Here is a 25,642-nt window from a genome sequence, read left to right as displayed (position 1 = left end):
TACCAGTCTCGGCCATCTCTTTCTTTGATCCAACTGTAACACTACATAGAGCCTGCAAGGCATGAGTTTTAGGACTGCACACCAGCCATCCTGATGCGTCCACTGGGAGCATATCTGTAATCAGAGCTACTGCACAGTGCGTTCTAACTTGGTAAGCAGTGGGGGAAGGTCAAATGTAACCATCTTCAGGTGTGAACTAAAAAACTTACTACTTATCCTTAAAACATTTAAAATATACCTCACAAAGCTGGCCTCATAAACAATAATTATACAAACATGTACATACTATATCTTTTGGAGACACACCAAGAATGAATAGAAATCTCAAATAATGCCTTCTTGAGGTGTGACAGAAAAATACTGCTCATGGCAAGCTCCAAACACACAGAAAAATCCTGTAAACAGCCACAGGATAGAGTTGATGGGAATGGACAGGAAGGCAGAAGGAGGATTTTTGTGATGACACAGCAATGACTTCCTACAGCGAGGACCAGAACCGGCAGGACTCGAAGCAGAACACATGGCATCTGGAGCAGATGGTTATTCAGAAAGTTTGGTGACCAGTTGCTGAAGTTTCAGCTGCTGCCACGGCCAGAATGTTTCACATATGGCACGCTCACTCCCGTGAGAGACATGAGAGAAACTCAGATGTCGTGCGTTGCTTGTGATCACAACACTCCCCTTGGCACGTGCCTGCCTCTGGCTCCCCCGTACCACTTGTGAACGCTTCCTCAGCATCAGGCAGAAATCCTTATGTAAACTTGAAAACACTAAGAACATTACCTTCAGAAACCACAGAAATTTTAAAACAAAACGACTGCTGTATAGACAAGCAATTAAAAACACAGGAAGGCTAAGCTGCGTACATCTGTCAGAGCCACTCCTCAGAGCCAGCTTTCTTCTAACAGCCCATTCAACACAGGAGGCTGCCGTAAGCTAGGCAACAAGTGTCGCCAAACGTCAGGTGGACTGAAGACATCGGACTTGCTCCAGGCCTGTATATCCCCAGCCTCAGACCTACAGTCACTTAAGGACACCTCTGCACTTGGCACTACAGGAGCATTCCATCTGAAAGTGGAAGAAGCCGAAGTCTGAGGTCAGCCAGGCTACAGCAGCTCGACTCAGACGAAAGGCGTGGCAGGGCAGATCAGCCTGCGCGGCGGCAGGTCTCTGTGACGTGTTCTTCAACAGCGCTCAGCCGCAAACCAAAGGCCGCAGAAAGGGGACTTGGATTTCCAAGATGTTAAATACAGATTCGAGATTTTCTAATTCCTGTTGTAAACTGCTATTTTAAAAAACAAAACAAACAGAAAGCATCAAAAACAAAAAGGTATTAGAACAGCAAGTCTTTGTTCATCACTGTAGCATAAGCTGCTTGAGGTTGTCATGAAGAATAGTATCCTTCACGTCACGGAAGACCAGGCGGATGTTTTCCGTGTTGATGGCAGTGGTGAAGTGGTGGTACAAGGGTTTCTGCTGCTGGTCCCGGCGTTTGCTCCGGAAACACTCCACCAGGAATTTTTGGACGTCTCTTAAGCAGTGGGGATCCCCTTCGAATTCTAGGAAATAGTCTTTGATGCTCACAATTTGCACTTTTTCCTCAAGCAAGTCTGTCCTGTTTAAGAACAGAATTATGGAGACATTGCTGAAAACCCGGTTGTTGACGATTGTTTCAAAAATGTTCAGAGACTCCGTGAGGCGATTGGTCAGTCGATCTTCCATAAGCACCTGGTCAAACTCACTTGAGGAAACAAGGAAAAGTATTGATGTCACACTGTCGAAGCATTCAAACCAACGTTTCCTTTCTGATCTCTGACCACCCACGTCAACCATTTTGAAGGGAACATTTTTAATTTCAAAGTCGTATTCATGAATGCCTTTGGTGGGTCTTCTGGCAAGCAGGATATCTTGCTGTGATGGAATGTAATCCTGGAAAAGAACAATAATCCACACTTAGTAATCCAGGAGTAATTATTAGCATTTTCAGTGGGCTACTAACTGGCCTAGTGAACGGATATGCAAACAAAATGACACTTTAAATGACACTTTCTGGTATCTCATTCTTATTACAAAATGCTAAGATATGTAAAACCTAGTTTACAAAGACCGGTCCCACACTCGCTGCAAATGGCCGGCATCTACAATCTTCTCACCCAGCAACGCCCGCGCCCCTCAGCTTGAGTCCCCCTGCCAGCTGCCCTCACCTCCCCCCCCCCACTCACCCACCTTCAGCCCTGCTGCCCACGTCCCCCTCCTCGCTGCAGCCCGACTGCCCACTCGCGCCCCTTCTCGGCACTGGGGTCTGAATCCAGCGCCAATTCACAGGCTCATTCCCCAGGCCCAGGTTCTGACCACCTCTTGCTAGCCCATCTTGAGTCGGGGTCTCACTCTGTCGCCCAGGCTGGAGTGTAATGGCACGATCACAGCTCGCCAAGCCTCGAACTCCTGGGCTCAGGCAACCCTTCCGCCTCAGTCCCCGAGGTGCTGGGCTTATAGGCATGCACCACCACACCTGGCTAATTTTTTTATTTTTTGTAGAGATGAGGTCTTGCCCCATTACCCTGACTGGTCTTAAAATCCTGGGCTCAAGGGATCCCTGTGCCTCGGCCTCCCCAAGTGCTGCTGGATTACAGGTGTGAGCTACCACGCCCAGCTTCTTGAACCCGCCCTAAATGTTCCTTTCCTGTGCCCCCCCACCCGTGACTTGGAGCTTCGCTATCAGGTCGCTCCATGCTATGCCTGCTGCTACAGCACATGTGGGAAAACTCCTCCTCTGCTGTAACAACTTCACCACTTACTCCGGGCCACTTTCGGGGGGAGCCTAAGTAGCCACATTCCCACTTCCTCACGTGTGGACCCAAGAACCCACAACCTGTCGACAGCTCTGAGTGTAGCCGCCCCTGCCCGTGGGATGGAGGTCATGCCTGGCCTGCCTACCTGGGAGGAAGGACGGTTGCCAAGGTCAAGTGAGCTCTTCTCTGAGCTCTTAATCAGTGAACTGAGACCTGGAGCAAGCGGAGGCTGCTGGCCACGAGTCACCCGCGGCACCTCACGGCACACCTCCCCATGCAACGTCATGGTTCTTTCTTCTCAGTTTAGTCTTTTTCCAGAACTCTGACACAGCTTTTTGGCAACAGTGACCAGGAGAGCGTTTATGTTTACCATCAAAGTCAAGATATTTTAAAATTCAAAGCAGGATTTACAACAATGCTGAACGTTATTCCCAATACTGCCTTTTATGCCTTTCTGAGTAGTGTGATACGATTTTGAAATTTCATTACATGAATATTCATCTCCTCAAAACGGTGTCATGGAATTAAGGACAAAAAAAGAAGCTGGCAGTTCCTAGTGATCAGCAAGCCACAGCCGCTCATGAAATAGCTCCAGGACTCCAATACAGATGCCAGCTTTTCCGTGTTTTCTTCGGCCTTTTGTTATACATGCCCCTACCTTACTTATAATCAGCACATGCATACAAGTTTCAGACTGCCTCTACATTCTTGCTTAACATTTGATCATGAACTGTTCCATATGTCAATACAGTCACATCTCACTTTCAAAGACTACCAAATATATCAAATGCATCAATGTGCTGTAATTTATATTAACATTTCCCCATTAGTGGCCATTTAGGTTGTCTCCAATTTTTTTGCTGCAATTAACAGGAATCCTACAATTAAACTTCTCATGCACATATTTTTTTCCTTCTGGACTATTTCCTAAGACTAAAGAAATAAGGTTAAAGGCTGCTAATATTTTAATGACCCTAGACACTTGATGCCCAACTGCTTTCTAGAAGGCAGTACCAATTTACAACATGCATCTGTGCCAGCCACTTCAGAAATGTGCCATCCCTGAGCTTTTAGAAAACTTAATTCTATAAAAATAAAGTCTTCTACTCTTGTCTTTAGTAGGAGCTAACAATCTAGCTAGGAAGCTGAAGGCCATTCGCACGTGCACAGAACACAGGATGATACAATCAAGTGGCCTGGCAGAACAGTCTGTTGATGGGGACACAGGCACACGACTGTGTGATGGTGGACGAGTCATTCAACCTCTCTGCATCTCAATTTCCTGGTTTGTAGAAATGGCATCCAGAGGGTTGCTGGGAGGACTAAATGAGCTGTGCTTGAGTGAAGCTGTGCAGGGATTGTGTCTATCCCCACCATGCCTACCGCTGCCTCTGCTGCAGGGAGGGCCACCGAGGAAGGCTGGAACGGCCAGGTACACTCCCATTCAAGTCTCTCACATGCAAATGCTCATCCGTCACCTGCACTTGACAATCTACTCACCATCAAACGCATCATGCTCGAGAAGAAACCTCCTCTTCTTCCTAAGCCCCTCCAAGTCCCATGGGTGTACTTTCCTTTCTACTTACTGTCTGTCTCCCCAGCAATCCCGCCTCTTCGGGTCTCCCCATCACCCCGGACTCTCCTCTGTCACCTCCTGTCTTGTAGCAAACCCTGCTGCTCCTTCCTGCACGTCCCCTTTCCTTGTTCACATGCCCCAACTCTGCATCGTCTCAAGCGTGGCTGCTGACGCATCGCTAGTTTCCTTGCCTCGATGTCCCATGACGCCTCTGGATAAATCTCTCAGTCACTCCCAGACCAAACTTCCTGGGTCACGAATCTAAAAATTTACGGTGGGATTCCTCATGCATCAGATTCAAAGCGTGCCAACTGGCTTCCAGGGCCCTTCTCACGTCTCGTCTTCTGACACCAGCAGACTCTGCTCTGTGTTGGTAAAGCTCACCACAGTGCCTTGCACAAAGCTCCACATCTTACACCATTACCTGTTCATTCTTTGGACAACAGTGCCAGTGCAATAAATAATGCACAAAACCCCGAACTACTGCCTTCTAAAAAGCTGCTTCTACAAGTCAAAGTCAAGCACTTCAAAGACCCTTCATCAGGGCATAACTAAACACATTGGCATCTCCCATCTCAAGGGCCACATCACCTCCTTCTATGCACCTAAGTCCAACTCATCCTTCAGGCAGTTCGACTTCACTTACTCTTAGAGGCTAGCTCCAACTTTTCCAGCCGAGACACCTCGCCAGTCTGTGAACTTATTATCTTCATGATTAGTATGATTTAATTGTCTTCTACTTGTTTTATGCATGTTAGTTCTGTCTCTGGCTAGAATGAGCTCCTTAAATGTAGGGATCAAAGAACAAAACAGCTAACACTGAGCACTGACCAAACCTTCAGGGACATCATCCATAACCCTGTGAGCTCGGTTCTCTTACTATGCCCAAGTTATGGACAAAGAAACCACAGTTTAGAGATGCCTGAGGTCATACAGAGTCAGCTAGGATGGAGGTGGCTGCAGAGCCCACAGCCTTGGTTGCTATGTCTACCTCCCAGAGGGTCACAAGGCTTGGCACATGGCAGGGCGCTGACGGCCCTGGTTCTTCAGTAAGAGGTGGAACAGCAAATGCAATCCTGTGACTCCTATGCACAAAATGGGTGACAAAAATATAGTACACCCAGGTTTTTTCTCCCCACCTTTGCAACTACGTGCTGATCACAGGACTTGTTTTCATTTTATTCCAGATTTGGCCTCAGAATTGTTCTCAGGATAAGAGTCCAAGCAGCTCTGTCAATTGACTGGAGTTGGCCTAGGGTCATGCACTCAAAGTTGAGTGCCTACTTCACACGAGGCGCTGTCACCACGAACTCTCCACCCTTTTCAACCAAGAGCTGAGGTCCTGGCACTTCCAAAATAGATGGGTAGAAACAAACACAATGCCACGATCAACTGTCTGGTATGTGCAATGAAGAAAAAGGCAGGAGCTGGCATTGGAAGAGGGCGGGGCCGACTTTGAGCAGTGTGTCGAGGGAGGCCTCTCGGAAAGGGAGGCTGGGACGATCCGCGGCAGCAGTGTCTGAACGGAGAAACGAGCGGAAGACAAGGGTCTCACGCTGCTGCTGCCCAGGCCGAAGGGCGAAGGCACGAGGGCTTACTGCAGCCTTGACTGCCTGGGGTCAGGGATCCTTACGTCTCAGCCCCCTGCGTAGTGGGACTGCAGGTGTGCCACCATGCATGGCTCATAGTTTGATTTTTCTGTAGAGACATGGTCTTACTTTGTTGCCTGGACTGGTCTCGAACTCCTGGGCTCAATCAAGCCACTTATCTTGGTCTCCCAAAGTGCTGGGATTATAGGTGTGAGCTACTGGTCTATACTTTTTTTTTTTTTTAAGGCTTACAATCTAACCAGATGGAAAAGTAAAACACACCTGAATACAAAGTTTCGCTGATGTGAGCCGAATAAGAAAACTGTGGATAGCCGGGCTCGGTGGCTCAGCCTGTAATCCCGCGCCTTTGGGAGGCTGAGGTGAGTGGATTGTCTGAGGTGCGGGTTTGAGACCCGCCTGGGCAACTTGACGAGACCTCATCTCTACAATAAATCAAAAAGTTAGCCGGGCGTGGTAGCACGCACCTGTAGCTCCAGCTACTCGGAAGGCTGAGGTGGAAGGATCGCCGGAGCCCAGCAGGTCAAGGCTGTGGTGGCCGGGAGCGGCCACTGCACTCCAGTCTGGGCGACAGAGTGAGACTCCAACTCAAAAAAAAAAAAAAGAAACAAAACTATGGAGATTTCAACTTATGGAGTACACTTGTGTCTAGGAAACAGGCAGGAGAAAAATATATTCACTTAAAGGTAGACAAATGCAATTTAGAAAAATACAGAGAAAATGTAAGGATTAGCCTGCTAGAGTAAAAAGAAGGTACTTTTCCCACACGCCCTGAATACATCAGGATGCTACTTTCCTACTTGCAATAAGTTTAAGTTCCCCTTCAGTTATATTTTTAAGGTCAAAAACTCCAAAGAACCCATAAGACCACATTAAAATTTGTAACAAAAATTTACTTTATGAGGAGGCAAGTGAAGCAACACTAATTTAGTAAGTAACTCTAGGGCAATCGTTTTCTTTTTTTTCCCCTTCATTCAGTAAGAGTTTATTTAAATACACCTTGGGCTTTGTAATTTTTTTTACTTGCAGAGTTGACCATCTAAAATGAATGTTATTTTCTTTCTACAAACAGACACATACTGGTATAGAAGGAAAGGAAGATTGTTTTGGCAATCTGGTATTCAAATTTGACACCGTCTTAAAAACAAACAAAAATGAACTACACTTAAGAGCCTCTTATTTGGAAAACATTGTGCAAGGTGCCGCACACATGTTACGTCTCATCTTCACACAGCCCTGAACAACAGACATCATCCTCATTTTAGATATGGAGAGGTAGAGACTGGGGAGCTTAAGCTGAGTAGGGCAATGACTTTCAAAGACATTCCAAGCAGTAGAACCCTTCTCCCAGTGAGCCCCTCTGCACTCTGTTGTCCACCAACACCGGAGCAGGAACAGCGAGGGAGCCACTTGGCCTGCAGCCCCATGCCAGGGCTGGCCGTGCGCCCACGGAGTGTGGATGGCTACGAGAAACACACCACGGGAAAACCACCAGGCTCTTCCCAGGCATCAGAATCCAGCCCTCCATCTAGAAAGCGGCACAAAGGGGAATGAATAGGAAAACGGCGGAGGCTGGAAAAATGTGAAAACGGATCAACTCACTGTCTTCGTTCTGTTTCTGTTTACTAAAAACCCCAGAGACATGGAAGTGTAATAGATAATGGGCAATCTCATTTCCAAACATAAGTTTTTTCTCTCAATGACTTTATTTCCATAAAATAGTAGATAAGGCATTCCTCAAGGGAATAGTGGAGACCTGGACAGAGAAGAGAAAAAAGTATTGCAACTGAAAAATAAAAATAGCCGGGCTCGGTGGCTCAGCCTGTAATCCCAGTGCTTTGGGAGGCTGAGGTGAGTGGATTGCCTGAGCCTGTAGGTTCGAGACCCGTCTGGGCAACCTGGCAAACCTCATCTCTACAATAAGCCAAAAATTAGCCGAGCGTGGTAGCGCGCGCCTGTAGTTCCAGCTACTTGGAAGGCTGAGGCGGAAGGATCGCCAGAGCCCAGCAAGTTGAGGCTGCAGTGGCCAGCAGCGGCCACTGCACTCCAGTCTGGGTGACAGAGTGAAACTCCAACTCAAAAAAAATAAAAATAAAAATAAAAATATTCTTTTCATTTTGAAAAAATAAAAATCATCCAATACCCTTAGCTACCAGTCATTCTAAATAAAGCAGGAAGAGTCAGCATGCTTCCACCAAAAAAAACAAACAAAAAAACAAAACAAAAGAGGCAAACAGCTTCACACACAACTTTTCTAAAATCCTTCAAGTCCTATCAAGTTGCCCCCAGACAAAAACACAGATATCCCAACTACTGCTTTCAAATGGCACAAAACATAAGTCAAAAAACTTACTGGTTCTCCAAGTTTATCCAAATTGTCCAGGAAATATTTTACAGATTCACCCTAAAAACAAGAAGAAAGTAGTTATTAGAGCTTAGAAATGATTTATATTATACTACCTGGTAGTACATTTAATCCAAATACACTTTGTTTAGTCATCAATTTCAGACTGAACAGCTAACCTTCCTAAAATAAATGTTTAAAGTGTCTGCTCTATCACAAAGCGCTAAATCTGCAAAGGCTGGTTGATTTCATAGATGCTTCACATAATCAATACCCCAAGTGACCATCTATTTGAATGGGATTACAGGTATATTTTTTGATATGACTATATAGCCCTAGGACAGACGTAATTAGAAGGTGAAAACTGCTTTTGAAATCAATATAAGCTGGGCTCAGTGGCTCAGCCTGTAATCCCATGCCTTGGGAGGCTGAGGTGAGTGGATTGCCTGAGCCCTCGGGTTCGAGACCCGCCTGGGCAACTTGGCAAGACCTCATCTCTACAATAAATAAAAAATCAGCCGGATGTGGTAGCGCGCGCCTGTAGCTCCAGCTCCTTGGAAGGCTGAGGCAGAAGGATCACTGGAGCCCAGCAGGTTGAGGCTGTGGTGGCCAGGAGCAGCCACTGCACTCCAGTCTGGGCGGCAGAGTGAGATTCCAACTCAAAAAAAAAAGAAATCAATATAAATCAACTAAAATCCAAGTGAGATTCTTTTTTGTCTGCATTTTCTCTCTCAAGTTTACAGCAATGGCGGTAATCTTCATAGACAAGAACAAACCACAGAAGAGGCAAGAATTCCGTACAAAATCTTCCAGGAGCAGGCATGTGCCCGGACAGACACATCTTGCTCAGGACGACTCTGGACTGTGCTGCAGTCTTCGTGACCCAAGCAGCCTGCCTTTCTAAGTCCAGATTTCTACTAGACCTCCAAGCAATTTCAAACACTGAAACGGCATGAGAACATGTTCCTAGAATGAAAACACTTGGCCGCAGCACACAGGGAAGAGGGGCGCGCCGGGGAAAGAAGGGCCGTGTCTGAGTCCCCGGTCCTCGCCCTGCCTGCAGCCGTGGCCCAAGCCCCTGCAGGCAGGGCTTCCTTGCAGACAGGTGCATCGCCTGCACGTCTCGTTAGGTGGCAGCTCCAGCGCAGCCGTCCGTAACTAAGGGGTGCCTGGGACCACGCCCTGAGACAGAGCTGGAGAGGAGCAGTTCCCTGGCTGCTTGATCTCAAGACCCCTTGGTGTGACTTAAGACGGCTGACGCTCCCCCAGCCCTCTCTATATGGGTCACAGCTACCGACAGTCATCATGCCACGAAGTGAAACTGGGGAATTTTAACAAATATTTTACTTATGAATTCATTTTAAAATATCAATAAGCCCATTGCATGTTTTTATACACACACACATATATGCATTTATATATGTGTATATATATACATACACACACATATATATACACATATTTCTGTACGGCTTAGTAGAAGACAGCAAGTCTCTCATCTGTGCCTGCATTTTAATGGCTACAGCCTACTGTTTTGGTTGAAGTATATGAAGAAACTGGTTTTACGCAAAAATGTACAACCGATCCTTGAGAAAACAGGTGTCTGAACCACAGGGGTCAACTTTCACAGATCTTTAAAGCAAAGTTCTCCCCAAAGTGCCTGCCTCTTCGGCCTCCCATTCCACCCCCCGCCTCCGTTGCCCCACGACACCAGCCCCTTACCCCGCCCTGCAGACTTCTCAGCGTGACGTGACAAGGATGCAGGCCTTCATGGCAACCACTTCCACTTAACAAACAGTCAAGTATTTTCTCTTTCTTAGAATTTTCTTTTCTCTAGCTCACCTTATTATAAGAATAAGGTATATAATACATATAACATGCAAAATATTTGCTAATTGACGCTTTATGATGAAGACGCCGACTTGAGGAGCTAGAGTGTATTTCTCCTGCAGAGTAAACCAAGACAGAGTCTCCCCAGCCCCAAGAGAAAGGGGACCAGCAGCACGCTGCACAACACATCAAAGATGGGCTAACAACTAAAGTGCAAAGAAGAGAAAAATCCATCGACTGGGGCTGGAACCACGAGCCAGACTCTCGCCTGCAACACCGCAGCCCCCGGACGCAGCGGGGAAGGTAAGTGAGGGGAATTCCGGAGTCCTGTGGTCCTGCCATGGACTTGGGGGCCCCTGATCCTGGTGGGACTCAGTCCCCCACGTGAGGCGACCTTGCCAGCAGCCTGACCCAGGGCGGTGCTCTGCAGAAGCTCATGTGGAGTGGTGCAGGGAAAAAGAAAGCCCGCAGCAGTGCTGGCTCCATTTCCAGGAACTCAAGCCTCGCCGCGGTGGCCTGGAAGTGTGGGCAGGCCCCAGGGCAAACAGCTTCTGCCTAGGGCACTTGCTGTGAGAGTGCCAGAGGCCCTGAGGCTGGCTGTGCACCAGCATCCACTGGGCAGACTGCCCGAGGCCAAGGAGCCCGGGGAGGCATCGCCACAGCAAGCCCCCTCCCCGTGGAAACTCTTCTGGGCCTGCCCTGCACGACTGCATTACCCCAGTGACCAGGGACTCCCTCCTGATCCCCATTGGGGTAGCCAAGAGTGCACACAGGTGGGGTGCTCCAGCTCCCTCCCCTACCCCCCATATGCCCCTGGAAGGCTCAAAACAGAAAACTTGGCTAGTCCCCAGAGCCCCACCCTCAGCCTAGGCTGGCTGGGGACGTCCTCGGAGCAACACTTGTCAAGGAGAAACCCTACGGCCACCATCGCGGCCAGCTTTCTCCCACAGGCACCGCCTTCCTGGCTGGAACACAGCCCACCACACTGGAAATAATACCTCAGCTTTGGGGAAGGCCTGACCCCAGACCCTGGCTAACACACTTTCCAAGCCCCTCCGGCCACTCAGGATGCTGTGAGCCAGTGTGGGAAAGGAGCTGCCACATCAGGCAACTGAGAAACTCCCCCACCGAGGCTGCAGGTAAACAAGGGAGCCGCGCAGGGCCTACGCCAGCCCCCTGCAAACCTCAAACAAGGAAAAACAGTCTGCCCAAATGAGAAAGACCCAGAAAGATAATTCTGACAATATGGAAAAGCTGGCTCTACAACGTGTACGTCCCAAAGACCACACCGATATTTCAGCAACAAACCCTAACCCAAATGAAATCTTTGTAATTCCAGACATAGAACCCAAAAGGTTGATTATAAAAGTAATCAATGAACTTCAGGGAAAACTGAAAACCAACATAAAGAAATTTTTAAAACTACCGAAAACATGAATGAAAAATTCTCCAAAGAGATAGATACCTTAAACGAAAACCAAGCTGAAATTCTGGAAATTAAAGAACCATTCAGAGAATTACAAAATGCAGTGGAAAGTTGTAACAGTAGACTAGAACAAGCAGAATAAAGGATCTCAGAACTTGAAGACAAAGCTTTTGAATTAACCTCATTAGACAACCATAAAGAAAAGAGAATCAACGGAATGAAATAACATCTCCAAGAACTGTGGGATCATGTACAATGTCCAAATCTGAGAATTATAGGTGTTCCTGTGGAAGAAGAGAAAGCAACAAGTTTGAAAAACTGATTTAAGGGAATTGGAGAAAACTCCCCTAGCCTTGTCAGAGATCTGAACATCCAGATACAAGAAGCCCACAAAAGTCCCAGAAGATTCACTGCAATAAGGTCATCCCCAGAGCACATAATCTTCCAGCTATGTAAAGAAGTGAATTTTAAGAGCAGTGAGACAAAAGCATCAAATAACTTGCAACGGTAAACTTGTCAGATGAACAGCAGACTTCTTAGCAGAAACCCTACAAGCCTGACGACACAAGGGCCCCATCTTCAATCTCCTCGGAGTAACAGACAACCAAGGATTCTGTATCCCACAAAACTAAGTTTCATGCCGGGCTCGGTGGCTCAGCCTGTAATCCCGCGCCTTTGAGAGGCTGAGGTGAGTGGATTGCCTGAGCCCGCGGGTTCGAGACCCGCCTGGGCAGTGAGACCTCATCTCTACAATAAATCAAAAAAGAAAATCAGCCGGGCGTGGTAGCGCATGCCTGTAATTCCGGCTACTTGGAAGGCTGAGGCGGAAGGATCGCCGGAGCCCAGCAGGTCGAGGCTGCGGTGGCCGGGAGCGGCCACTGCACTCCGGTCTGGGCGACCGAGTGAGACTCCAACTCAAACAAAAACAAAAACAAAAAAAACTAAGTTTCATAAAGGAAAGAGAAATAAAGTCTTTCTCAGACAAATAAGTACTGAAGGAATTTGTCACCTCTCAACCAGCTCTACAAGAAATACTCAAAGAACTTCTAAATACCGAAACAAAAGGTTGAAATGCACCAGTAGGAAAAGACTGAAAATCATAAAGTTCACAGACCTTATGAAACACCAACACAATAGAAACAAACAAATAAACAAATAAAAGCAATCAGATAACAATCAGGATGTAAATGGAATAGTACCTTATATATCATCAACTCAGAACGTAAATGGTCTCAACACCCACTAAAAAGATACAGAATAGCAGAACGAATACAAAAGAAAACATAACCCAAATATCTGCTGTCTTCAAGAAACTCATGCACCACACACAGACTCCTATAGACTCAAGGTAAAGAAGTAGGGGAAAACATTTCATGTATATGGAAACCCAAAACAAGCAGGAGTAGTCATTTTCCTCTCAGAGAAAACAGACTTTAACAACAGCCAGGTGCAGTGACTCACACCTGTAATCCCAGTACTTTGGGAGGCTGAGGTGAGAGGATTGCTTGAGCCCAGGAGTTCAAGATCAGCCTGGGCAACACTGAAAGACCTTGTCTCTATAAAAACAAGCAAATTAGCCGGGTGTGGTAGCACATGCCTCTAGTCCCATCTACTTGGAAGGTCAAGGTAGAAGGATCACTTCAGTGCAGGAAGTGAAGGCTGAAGCGAGCCATGATTGCACCTCTGCACTCCAGTGTAGGTGACAAAACAACAACTTGCATGAAAAAAAAAAAAAAGACCAAGATGGTGATTATGTAATGATAAAGAGATCGATTTTAACAATTCTCACAAAAGGCATTAAAAAACAGACATCAATCTGATAAGACATAAAAACTTTAAATATATATTCACCTAACACCACAGACCCAGTCGAATGTATAAAACAAATTTTACTAGACCTAAAAAAAAAGAGATAGACGGCAATACAGTAATAGTGGAGGCTGCAACACTCCAACGACAGCAACAGATAGATCATCAAGGCAGAAAAAGTCAACAGAGACATGGCATGAAACCAGACTCTAGAGCAAACGGAACTAACAGACATCCACAGAACATTCCACACCAAAACTAAAGAATACACATTTTTCTCATCAGCACATGGAACATTCTCCAAAACAGACCATATGATATGCCACACATCAAGTCTCAATAAATTAAAAAAAAACTGAAATCATATCAAGCAACTTCTCAGACCACAGTGAAATGAAACTAAAAATTAACTCCAAGAAGAACTCATGAAACCAAACAAAAATGTGAAGCTAAACAATCTGCTCCTAATGATCATTGCGTCAACAATGAAATCAAGATGAAAATTTAATAATTCCTCAATACGAATGACAACAATGAAACAAATTATCAAAACCTCTGGGACAGAGCCAAAGCTGTGCTCAGAGAAAAATCTATAGCACTTTAGGACTGAAAGATCACATACTGACAACCTAACATCACACCTCAAGGAACAAGAAAAACACAGACAAACCAAACCCAAAGCTAGGAGAAAAAAAGAACAAATTTCAGAGCACAAATAAATGTAACTGAAATCAAACAAACAATACAAAGAATCAATGAAACAAAAAGTTGGTTCTTTGAAAAAATAAACAAAATTGACACAATTGATCGACCACTAGCTAGATTAAGAAACAGATTCAAATTAGTTCAATCAGATAGGAAAATGGAAATAATATGATGGAAATTCAAAAGACCATCCAAGACTATCATGAACTCTATGCAGACAAATTAGACAATCTAGAGGAAATGGATAAATTCTTGGAAACATTCAACCCCTCAACCTTGAATCAAGAAGAAATAGAAACCCCGAACAGACCAGTAACAGGTAGTAAGATTGAAACAGTAATCAGAATTCTCCCTAAAACAAAAAAGTCCAGGACCTGATGGACTCACAGCTGAATTCTACCAGACCCTCAAAGAAGAATTGGTACCAATTTTACTGAAGCTACCTGTAAGATTGAGGGGGAGAAAATCCTCTTTAACTCATTCTACGCAGCCAGTATTACTCTGAGACCACAGCCAGGAAAAGACACAAAAAAAGAAAACTGCAGACCAGTATCCTTTATGAACCTAAATGTAAACATTCTCAACATAGTATTAGCAAACTGAATTCAACAGCACATTAAAAAAAAAAACAACCCACAACCAAGTGAGTTTCATCTCAGGGATCAGGATGGTTTAACACATGCAAGTCAATCAGCGTGATCCCCCACGTAAACAGAACTAAAAACAACCTAACATCACACCTCTGGGAACAAGAAAATCGTATGACCATTTCAACAAATGCAGAAAAAGCATTGGACAAAATCCAGCCTCCTATCATGATTTAAAAAAAAAACAACAAAAACCCTCAGCAAAACAGGCATAGAGGGAACATTCCAGAAAATCATAAAAGCCATGTATGGCAAACTCACAGCCAATGTCACCTTAAATGAAGAAAAGCTGAACACATTTCCCCCTCAGAACTGGAACAAGGTAAGGATGCCTACTTTCACCCCAGTCCTAGCCAGAGCAATCAGGCAAGAAAAAAAAATCAAGGGTACCCAAATTGGAAAAGAGGAAATCAAACTATCTTTGTACGCTGACTATATGATCCCATACCTAGGAAATCCTAAAAACTCTTCCAAAAGACTCCTGGACTTGACAAATAAATTTCTTAAAGTTTCAGGACACAAATTCAACACACAGAAATCAGTAGCACTGCTATACACCAACAGCATCCAAGCTGAGAACCAAATCAAGAACTCAATTCCATTTACAATAGCAGCCAAAAAGCTAAAATACCGAGGAATATATGTAACCAAGGAGGTGAAAGATTTGCTACAAGGAGACCTACAACATTCTGATGAACTAAACTGCAGAGGACACAAACATGGAAAAACATTCCATGCTCATGGGCTGGGAGAATCAACATGGTTAAAATGACCATACCATCCAAAGTGATCTACAGAGTCAGTGCAATCCTGATCTAACTACCAACATCATTTTTCACAGAATTAGAAAAAACAATCCTGAAATTCATAGGGAACCAAAAAAGAGCCAGAATAGCCAAAGCAATCCTAAGCAAAAAGAACAAAGCTAGAGGCATCACATTACCTGACTTTAAATTATACTATGAGGCAGTAGTAACTCAAACAGTATGGCACTGGTACAAAAGCAGACACATGGGCCAACAGAACAGAATAGAGAATCCAGAAATAAACCCAAATACCTACAATCAACTGATCTTTGACAAAGCAGACAAAAACACATACTGGGGAAAGGACACTATTCAACAAATGGTGCTGGGAAAACTGGATAGCTACATGCAGAAAAGTGAAACGTGGTCCCTCTTTCTCCTGATATACAAAAATTAACTCGAGATGAATTAAAGACTTAAATGTCAGACATGGAACCATAAAAATCCTAAAAAAAAAACCTAGGAAAAACTCTTCTGGATATCGGCCGAGGCAAAGAATTTATGGCCGAAATCCCAAAAGCAAATGCAACAAAAACAAAAACAAGTGTGACTTTAGAAACTAGAAAGTTTCTGCACAGCAAAAGTAATAACCAACAGGACTAATAAGCAACCTACAGAATGGGTGAAGATATTCACAAACTATTCATCTGACAGGACCAATATCCAGAATCTACAAAGAACTCAAACAAATCAGCAGTAAAAAAACAAACAACGCCATTAAAAAGTGGGCAAATGACACAAACAGACATCTCTCAAAAGAAGATACACAAACATATGAAAACATGCTCAGCATTACTAATCATCAGGGAAATGGAAATCAAAACCACGAGGTGCCACCTTATGCCAGTCAGAATGGCTATTATTAAAAAATCTAAAAACAATAGACGATGGCATGAATGTGGAGAAAAGGGAACTCTTACACACTGTTGATAGAAGAGTAAATTAGTACAACCTCTATGGAAATCAGTACAGAGATTTCTCAAAGAACTTAAAGTAGATCTACCGTTTGATCCAGCAAGCCCACTACTAGGTATCTACCCAAAGGAACAGAGGTCATTAAATAAAAAAAGACACCTGCATCTGCATGTTCACTGCAGCACAACTCACAATTGCAAAGATGTGGAATCAACCTAAATACCCACCAACGGATCAGTGGATAACGAAAATGTGGTATATATACACTATAGACTACTACTCAGCCATCAAAAATAATGAAATAACATCCTTTGCAACAACTTGGAGAACATCATCCCAAGTGAACTGACTCAGGAACAGAAAATCAAACACTGTGTTTTCTCATCACTTGTAAGTGGGATCCACTTGTAAATTAAGGATCCACAAAGACAAAGAATGGTGTAATGGACACTGGACAGTCAGAAGGGTGATGGGAGAATGGGTAGAGGGATGGAAAATCACCTGTTAGGTACAATATACACACTGGGAGTGGTGGGGACACATAAATCTCAGACTAAAAACTATTTGTACTCCCTAAAGCTACTGAAATAGAGAAAAAAATTAAAAATAAAATTAAGATTATATTTTTAAAAGAGTCAACTATAGTTGGAAAAGGGAAGACTATTTTAATAACCTTTTCAGAGAAATATTCTTCTTTATTGCTACACCAAAATTTGACAAGTGGTAGTTTTTAAATGTCAATTCTCTGTGAAACTGGAAACTCCACCAATGAACATTTTGTACTGTTATATGTTAAAATTCACTGATCTAACCCTTACTTTGAATGGATCTTTTACCCACTCATGATTCTATAACATGGGACACTTGTCATTTGGAACACAGTGCGTTACTAAGTCACACAGATCTTCCAAACGTTGGCATGTTTCATTATACAATATTTTTATATCATATTTGTTAATATCACCTCAATCTTACCACAGGTCTAAAGTACTGGAAAGGTGTCAAACTCACAGTGGCAGGCAGAGAAAAGGCAGATCTAAGTTTTCCTAAATTCTAATTTTCCCTTGAAAGCTCAAATTTTATCACTGGCAACAAAAACTGTTATTTTCTTTGAAGTGACAGGATAACTTCATTCACCTTATACAAATGTCCTTCAAAAAGTCAAGTCTGAATAAGTCACTTGTTCTTTCAAGAAAAATCAGTGCTCCATGAAAATGTGGCTAGAGCAGTCCCCAATGCACCAGTCCCCCAAGGGCTTTTCCTGGAGATGGCCACACTGCAGGAGAGAGGTTTTAGTGTTTACCGTCTGTCTCATCACAGAGCATATTTCAAGGGCGAAGATGCGATGCAATTAATAATGTTACTATTTGATCAAGGATACGCCTAAGTAGAAATGGATTTGGTTTTCATTCTTTTAGTTGCAAATGCATGGCAGTAAGAACATGACTAGCAGAGTTGGGGGCCAATGTGCCAATCTGGTACCCAGGTGCTGGCATTGCCGCCAAGGGGCTGCTTCTCTCGCTGCAGTCCTGTACCATCAGTGCAAGTGTCACTACAGTGAAAAACAGAGATATCAGTCATCAACACAAGGAAGTTTTCAACTTGAACACCCCTGAAAAGGGTTTTGGGGATCTCCAGGGGTCTATGGACTGCACTTTGAGAACTGCCTTAAAGTATGCCACCGAGGAGTGCATTTGTGTGTGTGGTGGGATGGAGAGGGTGACTGGGATTTCCTCATGATTATGAGCAGCGGTGGTTGGTGGTTTCTGGATCTGGCATGCTGGTACAGTATTCACAGCACCTGATGATGATTTTTCAGAGAAAGGATAAGGAAAACAAGTGTTTAATGAACTAATTATGAGTTAATGAAGAGAGTATTTGGTCAAACTGTATAAATGTTTTGTATTATGTTACCCATTTTAGTAAAAACATTTTTAAAAATGAATACAGACAAAAGAGAAGTTAGGTCTCATCTTTAAATAATGACATCAGTCGGGCTCGGTGGCTCAGCCTGTAATCCCGCGCCTTTGGGAGGCTGAGGTGAGTGGATTGCCTGAGCCCGCGGGTTCAAGACCCTCCTGGGCAGCGAGACCTCATCTCTACAATAAATAAAAAAAAATCAGCCGGGCGTGGTAGCGCATGCCTGTAATTCCGGCTACTTGAAAGGCTGAGGCGGAAGGATCGCTGGAGCCCAGCAGGTCGAGGCTGCGGTGGACTGGGAGCGGCCACTGCACTCCAGTCTGCGCGACAGAGTGAGACTCCAACTCAAAAAAAAAAAAAAAAAAATTACATCATTATTTTCTTATAGGATTATAATAAGGTTATACATTTAGAAGTACCTTAAAAATAACATTTAGTAACAATCATCAATTTTCACACTAAAATGCGTACAACAGTCTCTTAGACAAAAATGAGATAAAAGATAGTCCTTATGTATGAGTCAGACTAACAAACTGAATACTTATATATGTTAAAAATGTTTTTAAAAAATTTAACACATTTCAAAAAAATGTGCTTTTGACTTGTGGTGTAGTGTACTGTGTTCGTTGGCTTTTTTCTTAATTCTAGAATATAAATTTACTGTGAAAATTTGAAAACAAGAAAAAAAGCACAAAGAAGTAAATGCAGCAACAGCTATTAGTTCCATCACTCAGAGATAAATATTTAATATTTGAGGGTATTTTATTCGAATCATTTTTTGGCACATTTGACACAGCTGAAATAACAGAGAGACGCGTTTGCATCCTGAATTTTCCACTTAAGTACCTTAAGTAAATTTTAGTGGTTAAAATAACCCTGAGTATTTACATGCTTTCAAAACGTTACATTGCTAATCTAGTATTGGATATCTGAGTTACTTCCTTTGAATAAATAGTTTTAATATTTTCAAAATAAATAATGTTGTGATAAACAGCTTTGAGCGTACAGTTTTATGTGCTTTTGGATTATGTCCTTAGAAACTGCTGAAGAATTATTAAAGCAGAGGCTAAATGTTTTTAAGACGCCTGCTGCTCACCACCACAAAGACAAATGTACTGCCAGTTCTCTTCCATCCCCCACAGTTGAAATACAGAGTTTATTTTTTAATAGTGAATAAAGATGAAGATAACCTAAGCCAAGACCATGTATGAGTGTTTTGCAGATGTTTCTGTCATTAGCTGATGTGTAAATTCCGAGGCTCCACATTGTGGTGATTAATGCTTATCATTTGAGAGACCCCAGAGCAAGAGGGTTCTATTTAAAAGAGAAAACAAATCTCACATCCAAATCCACAAAAGTTCAACTACACAAAAATGTATTTCAATCAGTACTGTTTATCTTAACGGGTGGTCAGATGAACACATTAACATTATTTGAAGCAGTAAGCCCCATTCTCCTTTCTAAAAGTAAATACTTATACCCAACCCACTGTCTGTCTGTGAGGGGATAGATACACTGGCATACTGATCTGGTGACCTTGCAAATTCACACAAAACTTTTGGAAAATTGCAAGTAGCATACTCCATAAAACTTTAAATGACCTTTAAGGAACTGATTCAACATAAACAAAATAATACATACAAAAAGATATTTACTCAGTAAGTAAATATTACCTATAACAGTAAGATGAGTGTGATTTAATACATTTTGGTGACTGACAAAATAAAATATAATAAACCATCAAACAGCAATTATACTTGATGTAATTGCTACATATGATTTATGTAATTAAATGCTAAATTAAAGTAGCATATTACAAGGTGAAGATCCACAAACTAGCTTGTCTGTTTTTGAGTCAGAGTCTCACTCTGTCGCCCAGGCTGGAGCGCAGTGGCACGCTCACAGCCACCCCAGTGTTGACCTGCTGGGCTCTGGTGATCCATCCGCCTCAGTCTTCCAAGTAGCTGGAACTACAGGCACACGCTACCATGCCCAGGTAATTTTTTTGATTTATTGTTGAGATGGGGTCTCGCCAAGTTGACTGGGCTGATCTCGAACCTGCAGGCTCAGGCAATCCACTAGCCTTGACCTCCCAAAATGCAGGGATTACAAGCTGAGTCACCAAGCCCTGCCGAGTTTTTTGTTTTTTGCTTTTTTCCTTTTTGCAAGTCTGGCACCAATGCTCCTCTGGCAGCAAAACCTGACCTAAACTGATGTGTAGGACAGTCTTTACAGTCTGTGTATCCCACGCAATAAAACTACTCATGTTTTGCTGCAAAAACCTGTGGATATTACATTGTAAACTGTATATGCACTGTATTGACCTTTCTGAAATTCAAAACATTCTTAATTCTATAACACACTGGGACTCAAGAATTCATCAGAAGGCCGGGTGTGGTGTTTCACGCCTATAATCCCAACACTTTGGGAGGGCGAGGTGAGAGGACTGCCTGAGCCCACGGGTTTGAAAGCAGCCTGGGCAACTTGGTGAGACATCATCTCTGCAATAAATCAAAAAATTAGCTGGGCATGGTGGTGCATGCCTGTAGTTCCAGCTACTTGGAAGGCTGGGGCAGAAGGATCGCCGGAGCCCAGCAGATCGAGGTGGCAGTGGTTGTGAGCATGCCACTGCACTCCAGCCTCAGTGACAAGTGGGACTCCAACTCAAAAATAAGAATTTATAAGAGACTGAATTAAATTATTTGATTTTAGCTATTCATTCACTCATTCATTTTTGAATTGGGAGTCAGTCTGTTGCCCAGGCTGGAGTGCAGTGGCACAATCATGACTACTGCAGCCTTGGCCTGTTGAGTTCAGGTGATCCTTCTGCCTCAGCCTTCCAAGTACCTGGAACTACAGGCGTGTACCACCATGCCCGGCTAATTTTTTAATTTACTGTAGAGACAAAGTCTTGCTATGTTGCCCCGGCTGGTCTTAAACTCCTGGGCTCAGGCAATCCTCTCACCTCTGCCTCCCAGAGTGCTGGCATTAGAGGCATGAGTCACCATACCAGGTCTTTTTTTTAGCTACTTAAAATATGGACAAAGGTAACAGTGAATTATATGTGATTTGACTTTAGCTATTTAAAATAGGGCAAAGGTAACTATGAATTGATTTTAGCTATTTAAAATATGGGCAAAGGTAACCGTGACATTGTAAGTGACTCTATTCTCTTTTCGACGAGGTTTAAAAATAAAAGAGAAAGAGGAAGAAAGAAAAGTCACTCCTGTTTGTTCTTCTCTTGGTATTTCATATATTTCCAAAACATATTTTGAAAGCTCCTCTCCCTGAAGCCTCATGATGTAACTGCCCTCCCTATAAGGGTATCTTAATTTAATTCTTTGGGTCCCAATTACTACATGCCTTTATTTGGAATTCATAATCCCACCAAAGCCAAATGGTAATAATCACAGAAAAATGCATACGCTCCGATACCTGAATTTCAACTTCTAGGGAAGGAGGTTACATCATAATTCACCAAGTCCTTTGTGCACTCAAGACTGTATAAAATTAAAAGGTATTTACAATTATTTTACATTTGAATGTGTGGACGGATTGTCTCTATTTCAAGCCCTAATTAAGGTGCACTGTTGCCAACTGAGTACACTTTGCCTTCTCTCCTATCACGCATCAAGTATCCAAGGATAATGTACTCCTCTTTTAAACATTAGTCTATGAAAAATACATACTGGTTTAAAATAACTCCCTAGTCAAAAAAAATGTTAATTCATCATTTCATATCATAAGTGCTACTACTGATTCTTCCATTAGTAAGAACTGAGAATGGGAGACGAAAAGAATGGGTTAATAACATTTTAATGTGCATGGCTGTAAACTAAAGCCTCTTAAGAAAAATAAACATTTAAACTTAGATTTTCTACAGTTTACCGAAAAGGTTCAGATAAAATCAAATGGTCAGGTACCCCAAATTAAGCTACTCTGAAACAAAGAGTTTTAAATACACGCACACTCCTTCATGCGGGCACACACACATGCTATAAAAGGATGAGTGCTTTCTGAATTAGGCAATTTGGAAAACATTTTCACAGCAGCTTATAAAAGTTTAAAATAAAAAAAAAAAAACCAAAGAGAAACCCCATCTTTTTACTCTCTCTCAAAAAAAAAAACCAAACTAAAACTACAAAATGTGTATGCAATTTAAATATGAAGGTCATAGAAACAAATGAGGATGTCTCTGTATTCAGTAGCCCAAGAGCATCTGACCATTTCCTTTCTGTGTGTTTTAGGGTCCACATGCAAATTCCAAACCAAGCTCAGTGCCCTCTCCTCCTCCCCTCCAAAAGTGTCTGGTGAATAACACATGAAGTACAGGGGGAACGTTACTGTCCAGCATTTTTTCCAGGCTGGGCTCGGTGGCTCAGCCTGTCATCCCAGCACTTTGGGAGGCTGAGGCAACTGGATTGCCTTAGCCCACGGCAGGCAACTTGGTGAGACTTCGTCTCTACAAAAAATAAAATTTAGCCAGGCGTGGCAGCATGCGCCTGTAGTTCCGGCTACCTGGTAGGCTGAGGTGGAAGGATCACCGGAGCCCAGCAGGTTGAAGCTGGGGTGGCCGTGAGTGTGCCACTGCCCTCCAGCCTTGGAGACAGAGTGAGACTCCGACTAAAAAAAAAAAAATACACACACACACACACATACTTTTTTCTTTTCCTAACAGCTTTAGAAATGATTAAAGTCTTCTGGTTTTCTAATATTAACAATAAAGAAAAAATGTGAATTTCAGTGCTTTTTCTAACACTGAGTGGTAAGGCAAGGCCTCTCTCTTCCCCCAGGCCTCAACTTCCCCAACAGTAAAATGAGGAAGAAGTTCAGTGATTTAATGGATAATCAACCACTGAGATTCTATCCTGCACAAGGATCTCAGTTTGTTCAATCGATTTAAAGTTAAGTTCTCCACGCCAATTGAAGTAGCTCACGTCTCTAACCCCAGCACTTTGGAAGGCGAAGGTGAGAGGACTGCCCAAGCCCATGGGTTTGAGACCAGCCTGGGCAACTTGGTGAGACCCCATCTCTACAATAAATAAAAACATTAGCCAGGTGTGGTGGCCCATACCTGTAGTTCCAGCTTGGAAGGCTGAAGCGGAAGGCATGCCTGAGCCCAACATGTCGAGGCTACAGTGGCCGTGAGAGTGTCACTGCATTCTAGCCTGGGCAACAGAGTGAGACTCCAACTCAACAATAAATAAATAAATAAATAAATAAATAAAATAAAGCCAAGCTGTCCTGTCCTTCTATACCAGGTGTCCATCAATCTTACATCTGCTTTTGTTATGCCTCATTCAAGTTACATTGCTAGGCTCTTTATTAACACAGAAGTACCAGGTTTTGTGTACCGGGCAAGAATGCCAGTGTTTAAAGCCTCTCGCTTTGTGTTGCTTATAACTTGAGACTCTCACAGGCTTTCCCAGTCCATTTTATGTTACTGAAAGGAGTACTTAACAAAAATTCAAAGAAACTTGAAATTTCAAAGACTTTTGTAACGGAAGATGCTTTATTTCTCTCTTAGTTTTTCTCCATTCAGAACGCCAGAGGTAGCTTTCTAGTGTAGCGAGCCTGAAAAGCATCGAGCAACACAGCACTCTCAAGTGTCCCCATAGTTCTTCAGCCTTGTGGGTGTTTGGCTTGCCTCTAAACGATGGCAAAGCAGCCGCCAGTGGACCTAGCTTCCAGTCACAAAATAGGCTTTGCTAGTCAGTCAATGAACACTGATGAGCTTCAGTTACCTTTTGAATTTTAATATTCTATGAGGTTCTGCCTAGGTGTGGTGGCTCACATTTGTAATCCCGGCACTTTAGGAGGCTGAGACAGGAGGCTCACTTGAGACCAGGAGTTTGAAGCTGCAGTGAGCTATACTGTACCACTGCACTCCACCCTGGGCAACAGAACGAGACCCTTCTCTTAAACAAACAAACAAACAAACAAAAAACTATGAGGTTCTATGAGCCATATTTCGTGAGTTTTACAAAGTTGTGTTTAAGCTGGAAATGGCTTCAACATTGTACCGGTTCACAAGGTTTTGTTATAAACATTCTTCGCTTGTAAAAACAATATGGGTCAGAAGCCCTAAAGTTTGACGATAACAGAAAAGCTGAGAACACAAGTTAGAAAATAATTTATATTAAACAAACTCATAGTTATAGAGAGACTTAACAGCTCATGTACCCAGTTACTAAACAAGGGGCAGACTTATCCAGTGCTTTCTTTTGCACAGCTAAAATATGTAAAGGACAAGATTTAGAATGTTCTACTTTATTTATTTATTTATTTATTTGAGTTGGAGTCTTACTCTGTCACCCAGGCTAGAATGCAGTGGCATGCTCATGGCCGCCAACCGCAGCCTTGACCTGCTGGGCTCAGGTGATTTTTCTGCCTCAGCCTTCCAAGTAGCTGAAACTACAGGCATGTACAACCACACCCAGCTAGTTTTTTGATTTGCTGTAGAAATAAAGCCTCGCCAAGTTGCCCAGGCTGGTCTCGAACCCATGGACTCAGGCAATCCTCTCGTCCTGCCTCCCAAAGTACTGGGATTACAGGTATGAACCACCGTGCCTGGCAGAAAGTCCTACTTTAAAAGGATATGCAATTTAAGCTGGAAAGCCAAAGAACACACAAGAAATTACCTGCTTTTAAAGAACACACTCAAAAATATGGATGGCTTTATGTCAACAGGAAAAGGGTAAATCTACTTATAGAAAATAGGTAAAAAGTAAAGATTTTAACTTCAAAGTCTGATCCATGCCTGTAGGATATAAATTCTAAAGTCTACAGAGACGAGGATCAAATAGATTTTTTTTTAAAGTAAGGCTTGCATATTCTAAAAAGCAGTTTTGCAGTATGTATCAAGACGTTCAAAAACCACCCTCAACACAGTTCTGTGACCCACAACAGTGCTGGTGAATTGCTATTATGGCAGAAGGACAGACCGGTTGGCGGTCACTCGACTGCACCTTTTCTGTCCATAACTACAGCCCACAGGCCAACACCAGCTCACTGCCTGGCTTCATAGGGTCCATTTCTACATGACTGGGGGGAACACTAAAAGGCTGTATCATGACACGCGAAAGTGACATGACATTCAGATGTCGGTGTCCGTAAGCAAAACTGTCTTGGATCCCAGCCCAGCTCACATGTCTGTGCATGATCCGTGGCTGCTTCCAGGCTGCAACAGCAAAGGTATGGAGGGAGCCAGACGGTATGTGGGCTCTCGCTGCCTGGCACCACTGCTCGGTGCCCTGTCGACTGCA

General features: G+C 43.4%; 1 protein-coding gene across 1 annotated transcript in view; it reads right to left on the bottom strand.

The window, feature by feature from the left end:
* Nucleotides 1-914: 914 nt before the first annotated feature.
* Nucleotides 915-25,642, bottom strand: part of GNA13 (G protein subunit alpha 13) — a 51,605-nt gene continuing 26,877 nt past the window's right edge. Inside the window, exons 2-3 of the mRNA XM_008058277.1 lie at nt 8,329-8,379; nt 915-1,929 (exon numbers count right to left, since the gene is read on the bottom strand). Coding sequence (XP_008056468.1) covers nt 1,357-1,929; nt 8,329-8,379 — 624 coding nt within the window. The 3' untranslated portion in view covers nt 915-1,356. The remainder of the gene's footprint in view (nt 1,930-8,328; nt 8,380-25,642) is intronic.

Source organism: Carlito syrichta, unplaced genomic scaffold, assembly GCF_000164805.1.
Source record: "Carlito syrichta isolate Samal-C Ts95f unplaced genomic scaffold, Tarsius_syrichta-2.0.1 Scaffold303277, whole genome shotgun sequence".
NCBI lineage: Eukaryota > Metazoa > Chordata > Mammalia > Primates > Tarsiidae > Carlito > Carlito syrichta.
Note: the sequence above shows the minus strand (reverse complement) of the source record. Positions and strands in the feature narration are given on the sequence as shown.